This window comes from Oratosquilla oratoria, chromosome 34 (assembly GCF_046742065.1).
Source record: "Oratosquilla oratoria isolate Oo_2021 chromosome 34, ASM4674206v1, whole genome shotgun sequence".
Classification (NCBI taxonomy): domain Eukaryota; kingdom Metazoa; phylum Arthropoda; class Malacostraca; order Stomatopoda; family Squillidae; genus Oratosquilla; species Oratosquilla oratoria.
In genome coordinates, this window is record NC_134810.1 from 19026697 (window position 1) to 19046152 (window position 19456).

Genomic DNA, 19456 nt, shown 5'->3' on the forward strand with positions numbered 1-19456 from the left:
GCCAAAAAACAAAGGCAAAGAAACCAATCCCACCCATTTCATACCCTACATACTTCACTCCCCCCTACCCTCTTCACTCCCTCTTATCTTGGCACCTACTGGATGACAGGTCATCCCTGGATCTTGTTCACTGCCCTGGGTCAGAAGCAGTGTCGCAAGACACAGCACATCCACAGCAAGGGCACTTCATTAATTCAGTGCCCCCCCCCCCTCTCTCCATCTCCTCATGCAGAAAAGGAGAAGATGGGGAGAAATCCCTTTGGGCTGCATCAATTTATTTCTCATACATACTCCCTCATACTCCCACCCACTCCCCCTCATGCATCACCGCATCATCCATACACAACCCTTCTCCATTCACCCCTATCTTCTGTCCTCTCCGATCCTTCCTCAACAGACATTCCCCTCTTTCTCAATGCCCCTTTTACCCCATCCATCCATCTCATCCTAGGTTACCCCCTCATGTTCACTCCTTCCACCTCTGCCTTCCACACCTCTTTTACTAATCTTTCTTCACTCATCCTTTCCATGTGTCCAAACCATCCCAATACTCTTTCATCAACCCTATCTCCCAACTCCCTCTCCATCCCTGTTCTCCTCCTCACCTCCTCATTTCTCACTCTATCCAGCCTAGCAACCCCTATCTTCTCAGGCATTTCATCTCAAACACATTCAAACTCCTCTCTTCCTCTCTTATGTTCCATGTTTCTGCCTGGTACAGTGCTGTTGGCACAATCACTCCTTCATACTAAAATAAATATATAAATTAATTAATAAAATAAATAAATAAAAGAATAATAATAATAATAATAATAATAATAATAATAATAATAATAATAATAATGATCAACTTGGACTTTTGCTATCCCTCCTTTCTGCTACCCACCTAAGTTAACTATCTCCTTTATTATCACTTTAGATCCACTTCTTTGGGACAGTATTGTTCCCAAGGACAGATGCACTAGCTTTTGGTGACAAAATACCAAACACCTCCCAGACATTTCAGTGCTCACCTTCACTCCATCAACAAACAACACTGGAAACCATTCATGACCTCTCTTGCTACTTCCCCATAAATATTGTCATGGAATTTGCAAAACAAATTACATACATACATATACCAAGGCTTTTTCCCCCTTCCAAGGGAGGTAGCCAGAAAGGGAAAGGCATAAAAACACTCCCACCCATTTCATCCCTAAATACACTCCACACCCCTCCCACCCTTCCTCTCATCAGAGCACCTCCTGGATGACGGGTCATCCCTGCACCCTGCCCACCGCCCTGGGTCAGAAGCAGTGTCGCAAGACACAGTACATCCACAGCAAGGCCGCTTCATTTAATCGCCAACCCCCCCTCTCCGTCCCCCTTTGCATATAAGGCGAGGACGGGGAGAAATCCCTTCGGGCTGCGTCAAAATTTACTCACACATACTACCCCACCCCCCCGCCTATTCCTCCTCATGCAGTCACAACATCATCCATATACAACCATTCTCCACTCACCTCTGTCTTCCGTCCTCTCCCTTCCTTCCTCAACAGACATTCCCCTCTTCCCCAAAGCCCCCTTCACCCCATCCATCCACCTCATCCTAGGACGTCCCCTCATGTTCACTCCCTCCACATCTGCCTTCCATACCTCTTTTACTAGTCTTTCTTCACTCATTCTTTCCATGTGTCCAAACCATCCTAATATTCTTTCATCAACCCTATCTCCCAAATCCTTTTTCACCCCTGTTCTCCTCCTCACCTCCTCATTTCTCACTCTATCCAGCCTAGTAACCCCCACCATACTTCTCAGACACCTCATCTCAAACACATTCAAACTCCTTCTCTCTTCTTCTCTTATGTTCCACGTTTCTGCCCCATACAGTGCTGTTGGCACAATCACTCCTTCATACAGTCTCCTCTTCGCATCCATTCCCAAATATCTATTCCTCATTACACTCTTTAAACCACCAAATTAAACCTACCCTATCAAACCCTTTCACTCAGAAACAAATTCTTTCCAAAGAGCAGCACATGAGAATGACAAACACACAATTCTATCCAAAAACCTTAATACTTTCCCTTATCTTAAACCTTATTACATATCACAATCAGCCCATCAAATGAAGAAAAAAAAAAAAAAAAAAAAAAAATAGTGAAACACCTACAATAATCTACCCCCAGCACCTCAGAGCATATCTATTAAAAACACACACTCGAATCACAAAACAAGTGCTTCACAACACTGCCAAATTCTACACTTCACCAAATTCCTCCGGATATCATCCCAATTGAAAAGCAAGTTCCAAGATATATACCTTATTCTACACTGCCCTACACACACTCCATCCAGAGAATAGCACATCTCTTCTCTGAATGACTTATGGGCTGGGGTGAACCAATGGCCATAGTTCCCCTGCAAAAGAAACTTGGGGCAATGGATTGACTGACTGATAACAGCAGTGTTTTAAATTACAAAACAAGTGCACTACCATATGTGAAATGTTATAAAGATTGAGGAGGAAAATGGTGGGATGATGGAGCAAGATTATGGACAAGGAAGGAGTAGAAAGAAAAATAGTAAGACACTGCCTTCTCCTTAAGACAAGACACAATCAACTGCCTTGATCCTTCCTTACAGAGGACCCAAAACCCTAAGATACTTGGTGACACCTATGGGTTGACATATTAACAACTAGAGGAAGAAATTTTGTACTATTGGCTGTATTGTGCTAGTGCTGGGCATAGCAAGATTCAGTGTTCTGTATCATCTGCATGGTGCATAGCTTAGCCACATGAAGTCCGTCTTCAGAGTAATCATGTTGATGTTATATTAATGTTAGGATAGTATGCTTCTTACATACCTTGGGAGTTTTTTTGTTAATGTTAATACTAGATTTGTCCAGTATTGTTGGGTACTGAGGATAGGTTTTGATATATCTGCATAATAGACAAGCTCTACATAGCAATAAAGGTTTAAGAGCATGCATTCTACCAGAAACCTTATAAAAGAAACAATCCCATAACATGCAATACATATGCAGCTCAATTGGTACTGGAGCAAATAACCAGAATTTCTTTATTCATGTCAGTCATGTTTGGCACATTTCAAGCAACATGCAAGAAAAACATTAACCACTGTGTCACACTCTTGTGGAATGATATGCATAATGACAAAAGTGGTCACTAAGCCCAACTGATGTATACTGGCATGTACTACCTAAGGAGAAAAATACGTATACCAAAGGCTTTTTCCGCCTTACATGGGAGGTAGCCAAAAAGAAAAAGGCATAGTAACCACTCCCACCCATTCCATTTCCTATATATTCCACTCCCCTCCACCCTCCCTCTTATCTTGGCACCTCCTGGATGACGAAAAATAAATAAATGCATAAAAAAATAAATAAATAAAAACAAATAAATATATGGTCATATTCTCACTTTTGTTATTTTTCTTACAATAGGACCTTCCCACATCATGTTGTGAAAGTTGTTTTCTTGTAGGCGCTCCACAGCCCCTTAACTTATAGAGTGAAAGAAGAGGACCTTTTTTCTTGCCAATCATCTGATGGTAAAATAAATATTCCTGCAAGAGTCAATCTGCTCTCTTAGACACCCATTCATCCCCTTTCCCTTTTCCTATCTATATGCCACCTCCCAGAGCTGGGACTACCGATTGACATTCGGTAGTCGGTAGATCGGTACTACCGGCGGTAGATTTCTGCTACCGATACCGATCATTCAGTATTTTGAAGAAACTACCGAATACCGCTACCGATTGCATGATTGGCAGTCAATCGGTATCGGTAGATTGAAAAAGCGAGCGTGGGACTTTTTTGTTAAGACTTAAGAGAAGACGACCCCGGCAAAATGAAATGGACAAGTTTCAACACGTTCGAGCACATCTATGGGAAGCAGTTAGAAGGAAATTCCAGGAATTACTTTGACGTCATCACGCTTAGCCAATCACCGGCCATTCTGGGCATTCTCAGCCAATCAGAGGCTGCCACGACCTAGCAGATTCTTGCTCCCGCCAAAAGTTTTGGCAGGCCCCACTCTCGTTTGGCCTGCCGACGCGAGTACACCTACGCTCTCGACCATGTGCTCAGCCTCATCGCTTAGTGTTTTAATCAAATGTTTAAAAGTTAATAAATAATGCTGTATTGTCTAGTTTGTTTAAATTTAACTTTTTTTTCAGTTTGATGTTTATTTTTTGAGAGAAATTCATTTATTAAATAAGTTATGTATTTTTTAACTTAAATAAGGTATTAAAAGACTCTAATTTACTTCTATTCTTAAGTTAACCTAAATAAGAGAGAAATAACTTAAAAAGTGTGTTATGGGCCTTTAAAAGCATTTTTTATTATATATAGAGCTTTTTTAATCTACCGATACCGAATCTACCGAATACCGCCTTCAATCGGTAGATTTCTGAAAATCTACCAATCTACCGATACCGATTGGACGCGGCTCGCTACCGACTACCGATACCGGTGGTAGATTTTTTCTACAGAATCCCAGCTCTGCCACCTCCATCTACCCTAAAATCTAAATTTCATTCTACTCCTCACTCGTTCCACTTTTTATCAATTCTTCCTTCTCTAAATCCTTTCTATACTAAGTGGAACTTTTATTTCTATTCTAGCTGCTGCAGGGCTATTTCGTTCACCTTCATGGCATCCCTTCAGTAGCTACAAGGTTATTGCCTATCTCATTTAACATATACTAGGTGCCACTTTCCCTTTAACTTGTTCCATGTAATGACAACTATACAGGCACCATGAGGCACGAATGGGTACACAAGGATTCCATCATTGGCATCCTGATTATATTTATTTTGTAGTTGTAGCTAAGTGACTCCAAATTCTATGAACTGGCTTGATCATGCTTTCTGTGCTTATTATTACTCAGAGTGAAAGAGAACTAGTAAATCAAAAGTGACTTTATATTTTATAATGTGAGCATTGTGATGCATCATCAAATAATTGAACATCAGGCATCCAATGCCACACACCAGAATATGACTTATATTGAAGAGGATAAGTGTGGCTGCTGCCAAGCTATTTCATTAATCTGTGGTGCCCATGGAAGCAAAGGGGTTAAGCTCCTTCTCCAGTATACTTTAACAGACCAATACTCTTGAGGTCCTGTCTTTCATTCTCCAATTATCACACCTAGTTTCAAATGCATGTATGGCTCCAATTTGGGCTATATATCTTTCTCCAATTATCAGAATCTAATTTGAATTCATGTAATGTGCCTGCTTTGGAAATATCACGGTCTAAGCTATTACAGGTTTTTATGTCTTGGTATGGAAAGCTGTACTTCTTCACATCCTTTTGACATATTTATGAATGGCAGACTACCTCTTCTATAATATAACCCCCTGACAATGGACAGTGGCAGTCACAGCATACACACACTTCATACATAAATAAAAACCATTTAATGCCCCTCCCATCTCAGTACTTTGTGGATGAAGGGTTAATCCTATGTCCTGCCACACCATTCGGGTCAAGTACAATGTACCAAGGCACCACAGGGCACAACAACTAAACCTGTTTTACCCCTACTATTTCATTATCTGGCAGTCCCCCAATCTCATCCACTCAAAATGATCAATGAAATGGATGAGAACATCCCTTAGAGCCACATCATCCATTCTCTATGGTCTGTCTTTTGCATTCCTTGTGGCAGAAGCCCTGCATGCTTGGACTGTTGAAGCAGGTAATAGTCACTGCTGAGAATCAGAAAGAAGGGCAAGATTCGAAGCCACAACTAAGGGAATGCAAGACCAGCACACTTCCAATTACGCCACCAATGCACATTACCTTTTCCCTGCTCAACATACACAATGACTGGGTCATATCACTTCTTACCTCAAACTTCTGCATCACCAGCCACTTTTCATTCTGTAACTCTCCATTTGAGCAAACTGGTAAAATATTACTTCCACCTATCTCAGGATCCTCATCCATAGAGTAAAACCATCTGGTGTTTATTGTACAATCTACACGACCTACCACAGAAATGAACGAGTTTAACATCTAATAACAAAACCAAAATATTGATAATTTTTCATTCAAATGCAGCAACAGTGGACAATGAACACAAGAGCAGACATTATTAGTGCATACAAAGTGACAAGCCAAAACAAACAAGCAATTCATAACTCAATGATGCATTCACTCAAAGCAAAATAACCCCAAATTTGTTATCCACAAGCCTGCTCACACAAACAATCCATCAACTAAACCCAAGATAAACAGGATGCACCCAGAATGAACAAGAACATTTTCTTTTATACAACAACAAAAATATTAAGTGGCAGCACATTTGCCTTACTTGGCCTGACTTGCTGTCATCATCTCCTTGCGTGTGTCTGGTACTCGGCACTTTTTGGTGATGGGAAACAGGTGCGGATATTTAAGGGTCACCTCCAGCTTATCATCCTTCTGCTTACAAGAAAGGGCAACTGAATCAGATGACTTGCCACATCACATACTGACTATAGTGAAATATTACAAGGTTGGAAACCTCAAACTGGAACATTTGTCTGAAAAACACTTATGTGATAGCAATAGGGGGTAAAAAGTCCTTGGTATATAGATATAGATAGGTAGTGGTGTGTCAGTAATACAAAATTTGACTTGATGGATTACATTATCAACCATTTAACCCATCCCTCACCTCAATACCTCATGGATGAATGGTCACCCCTGATCCCTGGGACAGCATTTCCCTGGGAGGGCCCAACAGCCAGAGCTAATTTATCACCATCACGGAGATGAGAACCTTCCTTCAGGCTGTATCATCCTGTTATCTATTTCTAACCTTCCTTTATTCATTCCTACTTTTTGCCCCCTCTCTCAACTCTGCATTAGACATCCCACATACAGCCCTTCACTTTATCCATTCATCTCATTCTCAGTCTCTAGAATTCTCCCCACCTGCTTCTACCTTCCACACTTTTTTACGCGTCTCGTTCATTTTTTCCATGTACTTGTACCACCCTATCCAACAGTTCTCTTTCCACCCCCATTCTCTGCCTCACCTCCACATTCCTCACTCCATCCATTATTGCAACATCTACCACATTTCCCAAACACTTAAAAAAAAATCACTCCCCTATTTTTTGTCTGCTCAACAGTGTTATGAGTATAACCACTCCTTTGCACTCATCCCCACAAACCTATTGCTCACAATACTTTTCATTTCACCCATTTACTTGCCTACTCTATGCTATAATTACATTCACATGCTCTCCTCTAATCACTACACTATCTCTGTATCTCATCTTTTCTCATAGCCCTATAACTTTCTTTTCTCAGTCATTTTCTCAGCATCTCCCACTGCAACAATCAATCCCTCCTTAACCTTCACATTCAACAAACCTAAGAACTACTCTAAACACCTTCCTCTTGTTGCCTTCACTTCTATTAACATCTGCCTTTTGCACAATTTACTTTTTCTCTCTACCTGCCTCACACCCTCACTCTTCTCACTTCCTTCCCGAACATCTTAATTCTTTTCAAGAATATGTCAAACTTCTATCCCTTTGGACACCTACTTTCTTCTTTGCCTACCTGACCTTGCATTATGCTACTTCTCCCTTCCTGTAATGCTCATATGCTTCTCTAGTTCTATTTTGCAACCAATCTTCAAAAGCTTACACTCTCTTCCACCATTATCTTTAAATCTTCATCCTGCCACCTGCTGCCTTTCCTTCTGTTCCCTGCCATCCTATATACTGCCTATGTGCAGTATCACTTCCCCTTGAAACACATCTATTCTTCTTCCACTTGCTTCCCTGACCACCTCCAAGGTTTTCTCAGATCAGGAATAAAACTGGGTGGTGGTATGTGAACATAAATTCAATATATACATATATCTAACATATTCTCCTGAGGAGGAGGAGGAGGAGGAGGAGGAGGAGGAGGAGGAAGAGGAGGAGGAAGAGGAGGAGGAGGAGGAGGAGGAGGAGGAGGAGGAGGGGGAGGAGGAGGAGGAGGAGGAGGAGGAGGAGGAGGAGGAGGAGGAGGGGGGGGAACCAGCAACACCTCCCCTACTCCTCTTCCTTTTAGCCATTAACACAAACAGACTCATACTAATACAAGAGATGATTGTCTAAATTCTCTTCCATTGTGTGAAACTAGAGACAAGTTGTTATTACCTGTGCGAGTTCAGTAATGAAGTCATCTGGCATACCAGCTAACTGTTCTTTGGTAAAGTACAATTTGGTGTTGTCTTCATTAAGGTTGCGTTGAAATTTTATACTCAATTCTGACATGCGCTTCTTTACAGCCTTGACTTCAACCCGTATCTCTTCCGACAAATGCAAACCTAGGAGGAAAAACAAAGATAAGAATTACTCCTATTCAAACAAGTATTGAAATTGAATATGAACATCCAAAAAATCCAATAAAAAATAATTGAATATCTAGCAAAAAACATGTCCTCAAAAATGAAAAAAAAAGAGGTGGCTAGAGTATATACACAATACAAATTGGGAACAAAAGGTATGCATGTAAAGGGACACACTGGAAAGGTGGAAGGAGAATGGGTAGGATTAAGTGACACTGAAAGGGGTGATGCAGAATTTATGTGGTATTAGACAAGCCACAATAAGAAAGGTATTAAACGAGTTTTAACAGTGCATGAACTGGACATGTGCTTTGACATGACCACCCACAAAATGTAGAATAGGGGGAGTTGTTAAGGGCAGTCAAAAGTTTTGTCTTGACTCACTCACCGTTTCTCTTTCCATGCCTTATGAGTTTTTCCACCAACCTCTTCTGTTCTGGCAACAGCCCCTTGGTTCCAATATTTTTGTTGTAGGCTACTACTCTGTCAAATATATCTTTCCTCATACTGTAGAGTACACAATCAATATCAATAATGAGAAAAATGATCTAAGGTCATGTTTCTTTGATACCTTATAAACTCAACATAGGCAATTAATTAGTAGGCAACAATACTAATTCTTAGTAAATTAAGCTATTTTAATTCCACTGATTTATTTGAAAACTTCAAGATTCACCAAATTCTGTTATCCATGTTACACTGAATTTTATTCCCATGTGCCCATCAATAAATCAATCAATCCATTGTCCCTGGTCTCTTCTGAAGACCCATGGTCTTCAGGTAACCTGCAAAAGCCTCCGGGCAGGTCCACAATTATGTACTCCCAAAAAAGTACCAATAAACATTTAAAATATTACACATTTACACTTTTATAATACCTACATGCATAAAAGTGGATAAAATTGGAAAGGAGTACATATAAAGCCAATTTATTTTATCACAAATTACAGCTTCTGAATCCATTGTTTTTTATTAATCAAGATGATCTTTTAGCAGAAAGAATTTTCACTCCTTTTACTGTATGAACCCCTATGATTACTTCTTTTTTTAAAGGATGGCATATAGAGTGGACTTTGCCATACCATATCCTAGGGCCAGGTCTGAAATATACATTCCACTTTCCCACTTTAATCTACATAAATATTTTTTGCTCAATTATTGCTCTGCCTGCTTTCCTTTCAGGCAATTTTCTTTAATTTTGTTCCCTAGGCCTTTATCACAATGAAGAAAAATAAACATGTATACAAATGAATAAATGCATAAATAAGAATAAATAAAAATAAAAAGTGCCAAAGAACAAAGCAGGATCATTACCCCTTATGAGCTGATAAATTGACCATACGACTCTTTGTTGCCCTCAAAATATAACCAGCTTTGGTTCAGTTACTGGAACAGTCACCAAATTTACATACATACATACATATACCAAAGGCTTTTCCCTCCTTATAAGGGAGGTAGCCAAAAAACAAAGGCATACAAACCACTCCCACCCATTCCATCCACACATCCTCCACTCCCATTCACCCCCCTCCCTCCCTCTTATCTTGGCTCCTCCTAAATGACAGGTCATCCCTGTATCTCACCCACCGCCCTGGGTCAGAACCAATGCAGCAAGACACAGCACATCCACAGTAAGGCCACTTCATTTAATCTGATCCCCCCCTCTTCATCCTCTCATGCAGAAAAAGAGAAGATAGGGAGAAATCTCTTCAGGCTGCATCAAAATATCATTCAGCCTCTCACCTCCCATCCCCCACCAACCCTTCCATGCATCACAGCATCATCCATACACAACCATTCTCCTCACCCCTATCTTCTGTCTTCTCCCTTCCTTCCTCCACAGACATTCCCCTCTTTCTCAACGGCCCTTTTACTCCATCCATCCATCTCATTCTTGGTCGCCCCCTTCATGTTCACTCCTTCCTCACCTCTTTTACTAACCCTTCTTCACTCATTCTTTCCATGTGTCCAAACCATCCCAATACTCTTTCATCAACACTATCTCCCAACTATCTCTTCACCTGTGCTCTCCTCTTCACCTCCTCATTTCTCACTCCGTCCAACCTATTAACCTCTACCATACTTCTCAGGCATTTCATCTCAAACACATTCAAACTCCTCCTCTTTTATGTTCCATGTTTCTGCCCCATACAGTGCTGTTGGTACAATCACTCCTTCATACAATTTCCTCTTAGTATCCATTCCCAAATGTCAATTTCTCATTACACTTTTTACTCTCTCAAGGCATTTATCTGCTTCTCTCAATCTACATTCTACCTCCACTTCAACTCTGCCCTTTCCTGCCACATTTGTACCCAAGTATCTAATGCTATCCACTACCTCCAGTCTCTCTCCTTTAATACTCACTTCCAATTTGCTGCCACATTCTCCCCTTGTACACCTCATCACCTTACTCTTACCCATGCTCATCTTCAACTTCCTTCTTTTGCACACCTTCCCAAACTCTGTCACTAACTTCCTCAATCCCTTCTCTGATCCTGCCTCAAATACAGTGTCATCAGTAAAAAAACAACTGGCTTATCTCCCACTTTATTCCATTTTCTTTAACCATCTCCAATCCCTGGCCTATTACCCTTGCATTTACCTCTTGCACCACCCCATCCATGTATTAACTGAACAGACAAGGCGACATAACACATCCCTGGCAAAGCCCCACCTTTACCTCAAACCACTTAATCTCTCCATTTCTAATTCTTACACAGGCTCTACTACTCTCTTCAAAACTCTTGACTGCTCTTAACAGCTTTCCTCCTATCCCATAGATCTGTAATCCCTCCCTCAATGGCTTCCTGTCTACCCTGTCATAAGCATTTTCCAAATCTATAAAGGCCCAAAAATCATCCTTACACTTTCCTAAAGCTTTCTCACATATAAGCTTTACCACAAAAATCTGATCCACACACCCAGTACCTGTCCTAAACCTACACTGTTCCTCGCCAATTACTCCTGTTCCTCTCCTAATCTAGGAGCAATTAAAATGTTTGAAAAATGGAGTGTCTGAATAGGGGGCCATTCAAATACAGAGGTTTCACTATAATGTATGGCTAAAAAAATAAAATAAAATAAATAAATAAATCAATATTCAGGGAAAATAGCTACAATCTTATGACAATAACTATTGTAACTGAAAGTCACCCACAAAATGTATTCATGAGAATCAAGACATTAGTTTAACCCTGAAAAAAATTTAAAAGATTTTACTAAACTGGACATCACAAAAAAGAAGAATGATAAGCTTCATGACATGCAACAAATCTCATGTATCCCATAAGATACATGATATTTCTCTTAGTTCAATAAAATTACCTGGTAGCAGCCAGTATAGAACATTTAAGTTGCTTTCTGCAGTATGAAAAGTTGTTCTTTTGCTCAATAAACAGCATGCCATTGATTAGTACCTACAAAATCAACTGTACCTCATTTCAACATCAAAGTCTTCCAATTTCTGTTCTGCATTGGACGAGGCTTCTCTGACTAATTTGTCTGTGGCAGCATGCTGAGGAAAGTCCAGCGGTGAACCCTTGGTGGCACGTAAGCACATCAAATCTGCCAGTCTCTGTACCAAATATACATTTGACACTCAAATAATCACCAACTCTACTTGAAACCTAGAAGTCACTTGTAATGCACCAATAACATTAGGCTGTGTTTTGCCCCCTAGTAAAGTTAAACAAATTCATCTTATGATATGAAGACACTCAATTCAATCAGTAGGATACCAATGAACTGTTGTATATTGCTTTTTCATTTTTCATTGTAATTACACTGGCTACCTCCAATAACAAATACACACCATATCTTAGTCTGCTACATGCTCAGTGGTCATCAGACCCAATTTGATATAATTTTACATCAGTTAAATCTTCCAGCAATACAACACATTCATAGCAGGGCCAGCTGCTTCATTAACACATTGATCCTCCCTCCTTGTCTCCTCATGCAAAAAATTGAGATGAGGAGGAGAAATCCCTTTGGGCTACACCAAATTATCATCCATAAACAACCATTCTAAAATCACACCTACCCCTGGCCTTCTCCCTTTCCTGCTAAAAAGACATTTTGTTTTTGCTCAAAGCCCCTTTCACTCCATCTCACTTTCTGTCTTTCCTTCAAGTTCACTCCAACCACCTCTGCTTTTAATACTAATTTGTTGATTTTTACCGACTCATTCTTTCCATGTGCCCTAACCATCTCAATTTTTCATAAGCCCTCTTGTTGTTGTTGTTATTGTTCCCTAGACTGTCTGTCTGAGCAGTCCCATCTCCCCAAGGAATGCCACGGCCAAAATGGAGTTTTCCCACAAATTCTTTATGGAGTGTATGTTATGTTGTTTGTGTGCATGATTGTGTATAATGCCTTCCATGATGTGTTGAATAGTATGGAGTGAAGTGTTACATCCTGGGCATTTGTCCACAATGTGGTCATCCAGACTCTTCTGGTAGCTTAGAAGGGCTGGGTGGTGCCTGCATCACAGTCTGACCAGGTGGACTCTGTCCTTTCGTGGGAGAGAGGACTCAGAGGGATGGATATTAGGGGGTCTGGCATGCAGCAATGTGTCGTGTTTTAGTGTTAATGGAGCAGTGAATGATGTGATTATGAATATGCTTCCGGAGGCTGGTATTTGGTGGTTTTGGAGGAAGAGAAGAGTATTTGTGTGTAATATAGGTATTTTTTTCTTCTTGGTGTGTGTGGGTGTTCTGCTATGTAATGTAGCGGGTGAGCTGTGTTTGTGGAGGCTGCAGTAAGGGTTTGTGTGTCTCTCATGTCAAGGTGATCTTTGACTTTGTGGACTGTAGGTGTTGTATATGTGCAGCCTGTAATTGTTTTTACGGCTTTGTTTTGTATGGTCTGAAGGGTGTTGAGGTGTATCTCACTGAGATTAGGTGATGCTGGACTCTCATAATTCAACACTGAGCATATGCATTGTTTGTATATTGTAGTATTAAATTCTTTATTTTGTCCAAATGTTGTTCCAGTGATTGATTTAAGTGCATTGAGTCAAGGTGTGCATTTATTTTTTATGTTTGTGATGTGTTGTTTAAATGACATGGATGTCTCGTATGTTACACTAAGAATTTTCAGGGTGCGTGTGTGTGTGTGGTATTAGAGTGTTGTTGATATGGAGGTGAGGAATGTATTTGTGTTCTTTTGTCAAGTTGTTGATAAGTGTTGCTGTAGATTTGGTTGGTGCTATTTTGAGTCTGCTTGTAACGAATCATGTGTAGAGTGTATCAAGGTATGGCTGTATTATTTCTGCAGCTTTGTCTGTGTTATGATGTACATTTGATTGTTATGGCATATGCATTGGAAGAGATTTTTATTTCTGAGGTGTCTGGTGTGGGTATCATGCATGTATAGATTGAAGAGTGTGGGAGATAGAACAGAGCCCTCACTTCCTCATTTCTCACTCTATTCATCCTCGTAAACCCCACCATACTTCTAAAAGGCTTATCTCAAACACAAACCAATAATCAAGTAGACCTATTTCGATGATCATACCTGGCAGATACTAAGTAAAACACAATTAAGGTACATCTGATCTCAATGTGGAGCATTACTACCTTTATGGATTCTATCTTGTGTAACCTTAAATACTTCTATTCATTTGAGAGAAAAATTTCACTCATAAAAGGATTTAAATTCATTCTGATTAACCTCCTGTGACATACATTTACCTTGGAATTAATCTGGCTCATGTCAAAATATTATTAAGTTACAAGAAACCTCCACTTCTCTGTAGGAGGAAGTCAGCTCATGTCAAAATATTATTAAGTTACAAGGAACCTCCACTTCTCTGTAGGAGGAAGTCAGCCCATTAAAAAAACTTTAATTTAGATCATCATACCTTAATACAATTATCATAGTTAACTTCGTCGAGGTTCAGTGCAGCAATTTCATCGTATGCTCCTCGCTGTTCTTCAATTAATGCATCCACCTGCTTCTCAAGTTCTTCTGGTGTGACTTTGCGAAAGTCGAAGGAACCATATACCCCTGTAGCAGTCGGCATTGTAACACTCACCTGAAAAGTCAGAGATACTATATTGTAATGGTATAGCTCTTCATACATATGAAGATACCTGTTTTAAGATTTACATCAAGCATATCTATTATCGAAAGGATGCATTAATCAATTTTTGTATCCCATCACACACACACATACATTTGGGGGGGGGGTCCTACCACCTGGCTTGGCAACACATTGAATTAGGTTAGGTCAGGGGGGAAAACACTTTCCAACATTTTTCTTGGCAATTTGAGCAAATCCAATATCAATTCACATTGGAAATACTAGTATTACTTTCTCCCAACACAAAAACCTGAATTTGCAACATACTCCCCCTAGACCACGTTTCTTAACCATGGTTCCGCAGAATCTTAGAGGTTATTGTAATAATGTAATATAGACATCATCCTATCTAACCTATTATTACAATGAAAATAAAATGAGAAAGATATGGTACATGCATTTTTTTTTTGCAGTGGTTCTTTGAGACATGCAATTTATTTTAAAGGTTATGCAAGGGTAAAAAGATTGAGAAACGCTGCCCTAGACTAGTGGTAGGGGTACAAGACGATACAAAATAAGTGTTGGATAAAACATCTATTGGCAATGTATGATTTCCACAAAAAATGCCTGTAGGACAAATATCAAATGCTTACCTAAAACAGACTTTTTATCTGATACAGTGCAGAGTACCCAAAAACAGCCAACTACCAAGAACCAAAATGTTGTACAATGGAGTCCTGTACTAATCAGCCTCTTCACAAGTTATTTTCCCATTTCAAATCAAGAGCTCAGCACAGCAAATATAAAACAGCTGCCAACAACACCCAAAAATACTTAACCAAACTGGAACAGTGGCTGATACAAGATAGAATAGCAGCATACCCTTAGAAATCATTAATAGCAATGCTCACTCCAGACAACCATGAGCTAAAGAAAAGTCCAATATTTAAAGTGAATGGGCAACTTCCATTGGACAAAATCCATATAAAGGGCCTAACAGCAAAAAATAAATATAAAAAAAATAAATGCACTATGATCAGTAGCAAGCATAGGGTTTGGTCAGCTGAAACACTAATCACATGATACAAACACCTCGCAAGAACCACACTCAACAATGCCTCCTGGGTAAGACTTTCTACAAGAAATCAGATACCTTGCCAAGTATAAAATACAAAGAATGAATAAAAATTTGGACATACCAAAGTACCCAAACAGAACATCAATCATCAATTGATGCCAAGGAGGGGAGGTGAAGATATTGCCAATTCTCATGGTTTCTCTGGGCAAGCTCCCATGTAGATACCCTTTCTATTTGAAACAACTTGCCCATGCCATGAATTCTGTTGCCATCCCCTTTGTCTTCTCCACTGGTGGTTGCCTCTTGTGGTGGCAACCATTCGGGTGGGATCAACATTAAGGAAACATCCTACATGCCCATATAGTGGAAGTTGGTGTTAATAAATTATATTGGTAACAGGCCTAGACTACATGTTTGAAAACAGTCTCTAGTTTGATACGTAGTCATTCTAATGATAGATTATGATTCTCTATAAGTACTTGGTACCAATGTCATTGAGACAACTCTTCAAATCAGCATTCAAAGTCCATGTCTCACAGCCATATAGTAGGGCAGGGTACACAAGTGGCTTAAAGATTCTGATCTTAGCCCTCCTGTATAAATATTGACAAATCCATTTACTCTAGTTAAGCGAGTCCACAACACCATGGGTAATGATAATTCTTTGAAGGACTTCTTGACATGACCTACCACCATTATGCACAACAACAAAGGTACATGAAGTTTTCCAAGACCTCAATGCTCTTGTCACATGCATGGATAGATTAAACCACATCTTCCAGTACACCCAGATTTCAAGTCTTCTAAACGAGGTAGCACAGAGTCATATGCAAGTCCTCAATCCTACCCAGCAATCATAGCCAGTTTGGTGTTTTTTATATTCCTCAGCAAGTCTGAAGCTTCCTCAATTTAAAATTGCAAATTTCACTTCTCTGAACATAGAACTTACTAGCATATTGAGAGTTCCTATTAGGTTCACCAGTGACTTTGGCTTCCAATCTACTGCAATGAAAGTTGAAACATCTGCTTTAGCCCTGGCTAGGGTGAGCATTTGCTCATGGCTTATTCTTGCACACTATCCATGTAACCAGACTTTGCCCATTCCACATTCAACACAATAATTGGTGCAATTCTAGCTACATTCCCCACAAAGCCCTTGTGTAGACTTGGTGGTAGTTTTTCTTCTTGGCATGGTTCAGGCTCTTCTCAAAAGCTGTAGCAAGTCTAGAATAACTAGCTTTCAGAATTTCTGCTTTTTAAAGCAGCTTAAGTTACTTAATTATTGATTTAATCTATTTGACTAATGATAGTGCTGACACATGAACAGTATTCAGAACTAATTAGTTTATGTCAACAACCAATGACACCTAATTAACGAGTTACTGGTAGCTGCTAATTACAGTGGCATCCCTTCATATACCATTACAGTATTATCGGTCTCACTAAACGCCGACCAAAGTCGACCAACGCCGACCAAAACAACACAATGACGGTTTTTTATCAAATGCATAATTTATATATAAAAAATAGCATATGGTTGCATTATTTGACCTATTTTCTTTAAAATGTGTGATTTCCATGTAAAATCATCAAAGAGAAGTTACGTTTTTATCCTCTGCAAAATTACCAACCGGCAACCATTGCCGACCAAACCCAAACAATGACGGCTTTTGCTCAAATGTATAATTTTAAATAGAAATTAGCATATGGTTGCATTATTTGACCTATTTTCTTTAAATTGTGTGATTTCCATGTAAAATCATCAAAGAGAAGTTACGTTTTTATCCTCTGCAAAATTACCAACCGCCGACCAACGTCTACCAAAGCCGACCAAAACCACACAATGACGGTTTTTGCCCAATTGCATAATTTATATATAAAAATGGCATATGGTTGCATTATTGGACCTATTTTCTTTAAAATGTGTGACTTCCAAGTAAAATCATCAAAGAGAAGTTACGTTTTTGTCTTTTGAGCAAAAGCCGTCATTGTTTGGGTTTGGTCGGCGTTGGTTGCCGGTTGGTAATTTTGCAGAGGATAAAAACGTAACTTCTCTTTGATGATTTTACATGGAAATCACACATTTTAAAGAAAATAGGTCAAATAATGCAACCATATGCTATTTTTTATATATGAATTATGCATTTCATAAAAAACCATCATTGTGTGGTTTTGGTCGGCTTTGGTCGGCGTTTAGTGAGACCCCAGTATTATACATAGGGGCTAGAAAAGTTAAAAAATATAAATGACTCCTCTTCAATACCAGTATCTAGCTGTTTGACAGTGGATATATACTTAATCTTCAGCAGCAGGTCCTTCCTAGGTGAGGAGACAATCCACATAAAGGGACTACATAATAGCTTTATTGCTATGGCTTGCATAACTTTACACTGATCAAGACGAGCATGCAAAAGCCTAACATGATATATAGCCTAGCCCTAACAGTACAATGCCTGCCAACTTTAATTTGGTGCCAAACATAGTGGCGGTGATATGGGGAACCAAATTATACTTAGAGTTCAGTGAGGTATGCCATATAAATCTAGTCCAGTACTTGTTCACTGTATTCATTGTTTAATTTGGGAGTGCATAATGCCATAGATATTTTCACTTATAAAGCATTTATAGTAGCTTGTATATCTTTATTTCCTCAATCATTTCATCAAACACAACATTGTGTTATCCGCTCCAATATGAATATATAAATTCCTTTACTTTGTCTTTAATGAGAACTATTATTCCAGTTTGTACCAACGCTGTGGGTCTTCGGCTAGGGACCAGGAGCAATGGATTGATCAGTCGATTCATGACATGTTTATTCATAAACTTTTCCATACACTGTTAGCTTAGATTTCTTTCATAAGTACTCTGTGATGTCCCACCTCCATTCTCTCGTTTCCTCCTAGCTTTAAAATTTGTTTATGCATGAGGTTGTATGTGTCAGCAGAATAGTCCTGAATGATATCATAATTTTCAAAATTATTTAAATATGTCAGAAGTGAACAAATCAGGTTAAAGTAGCCACAATATCCAGGACAGTCAAATCAATTAAATCCAGCCAAGAGGTCTGTCCACCAAATCCCTATGGTTGAAAGTGGCCATACTGCCCCTTCTTCTATGCCGGTATTGGGTAGTTTTGAGGATGTGACAATACCTTCCCAACATGAAAAACCACTAATAATTATACGACTTACAAACTACACATTTCGGCTACTTTCAGAAGTTACAGGATGGTGTTTACCACATTTTCTGGTTGATTTTTTTATTCAAAAATATTGAGTAAACCTCTAGTTACTAGTAGTACCATACGCTCACTACATTTACATATATAATTTTCACTTCAAATATCTGATAAATATCCTTTCCTTTAATTCAGTTTGATCTCTATCCGTATCCAACCCCTCACGTTCCACACCATTCAACTAGATGTTGCACAAGTTTGTTGTAAATGGAATAACAACTTTGAAGTACTCTCTACCAATCAAAATACTTACACTAAATCCTCTCTTTACAAAGAAAATGTTACGATTGGCACACACTAAGCTTAAGGCAACTTGTCTGGGTCTTGAACTTATTCTAAGTTGATTGAATAAGCTCGTTGATGCAGTTGCAATTATTCGACCACACGTAGTAAACCTCATCGGTGTTACAGACGGCGTCGTCTTCGAATTAGTACGACAGTCTTCCGTAAACTGTGGCTTCCACTTAGGTATGTACATAAAATTTAATATTCTAGCATCATCACGTAAAATAGATAAACTTATAAGGTCTTATTTTTTCTAATGAAAATCATTCATACAGAAAGGAATAGAAATAATTATAATAAGCAATTTAGATTTTTATGTAAATCTACCTTCAGACAAAGTGTTGTCATTATTAACACGTGCCACATGAAAAGCGTAGGTGACCTCCAGATCATGTGTCAAATGAAATTTCATTTACATTGACAACATATATCATTCCATTCGATGTCTGTAAAATATGAAAAAATCTAGTGACTTT

The 19456-nt window shown here is 39.2% G+C and overlaps 1 protein-coding gene across 2 annotated transcripts in view; it reads right to left on the reverse strand.

Moving 5' to 3' along the window:
* The window catches only part of LOC143018094 (thimet oligopeptidase-like), a 47763-nt gene extending 28614 nt beyond the window's left edge, over positions 1 to 19149 (reverse strand). The window contains exons 1-6 of one of the 2 annotated variants that reach the window (XM_076173207.1): positions 18949 to 19149; positions 14215 to 14388; positions 11786 to 11925; positions 8737 to 8855; positions 8158 to 8327; positions 6330 to 6439 (exon numbers count right to left, since the gene is read on the reverse strand). In XM_076173207.1, coding sequence (XP_076029322.1) covers positions 6330 to 6439; positions 8158 to 8327; positions 8737 to 8855; positions 11786 to 11925; positions 14215 to 14388; positions 18949 to 19095 — 860 coding nt within the window. In that variant the 5' untranslated portion in view covers positions 19096 to 19149. Of the gene's footprint in view, positions 1 to 6329; positions 6443 to 8157; positions 8328 to 8736; positions 8856 to 11785; positions 11926 to 14214; positions 14389 to 18948 lie in introns of both variants that reach the window. The other variant, XM_076173206.1, reaches the window with a different exon arrangement.
* Between the last annotated feature and the right edge of the window lie 307 nt (positions 19150 to 19456).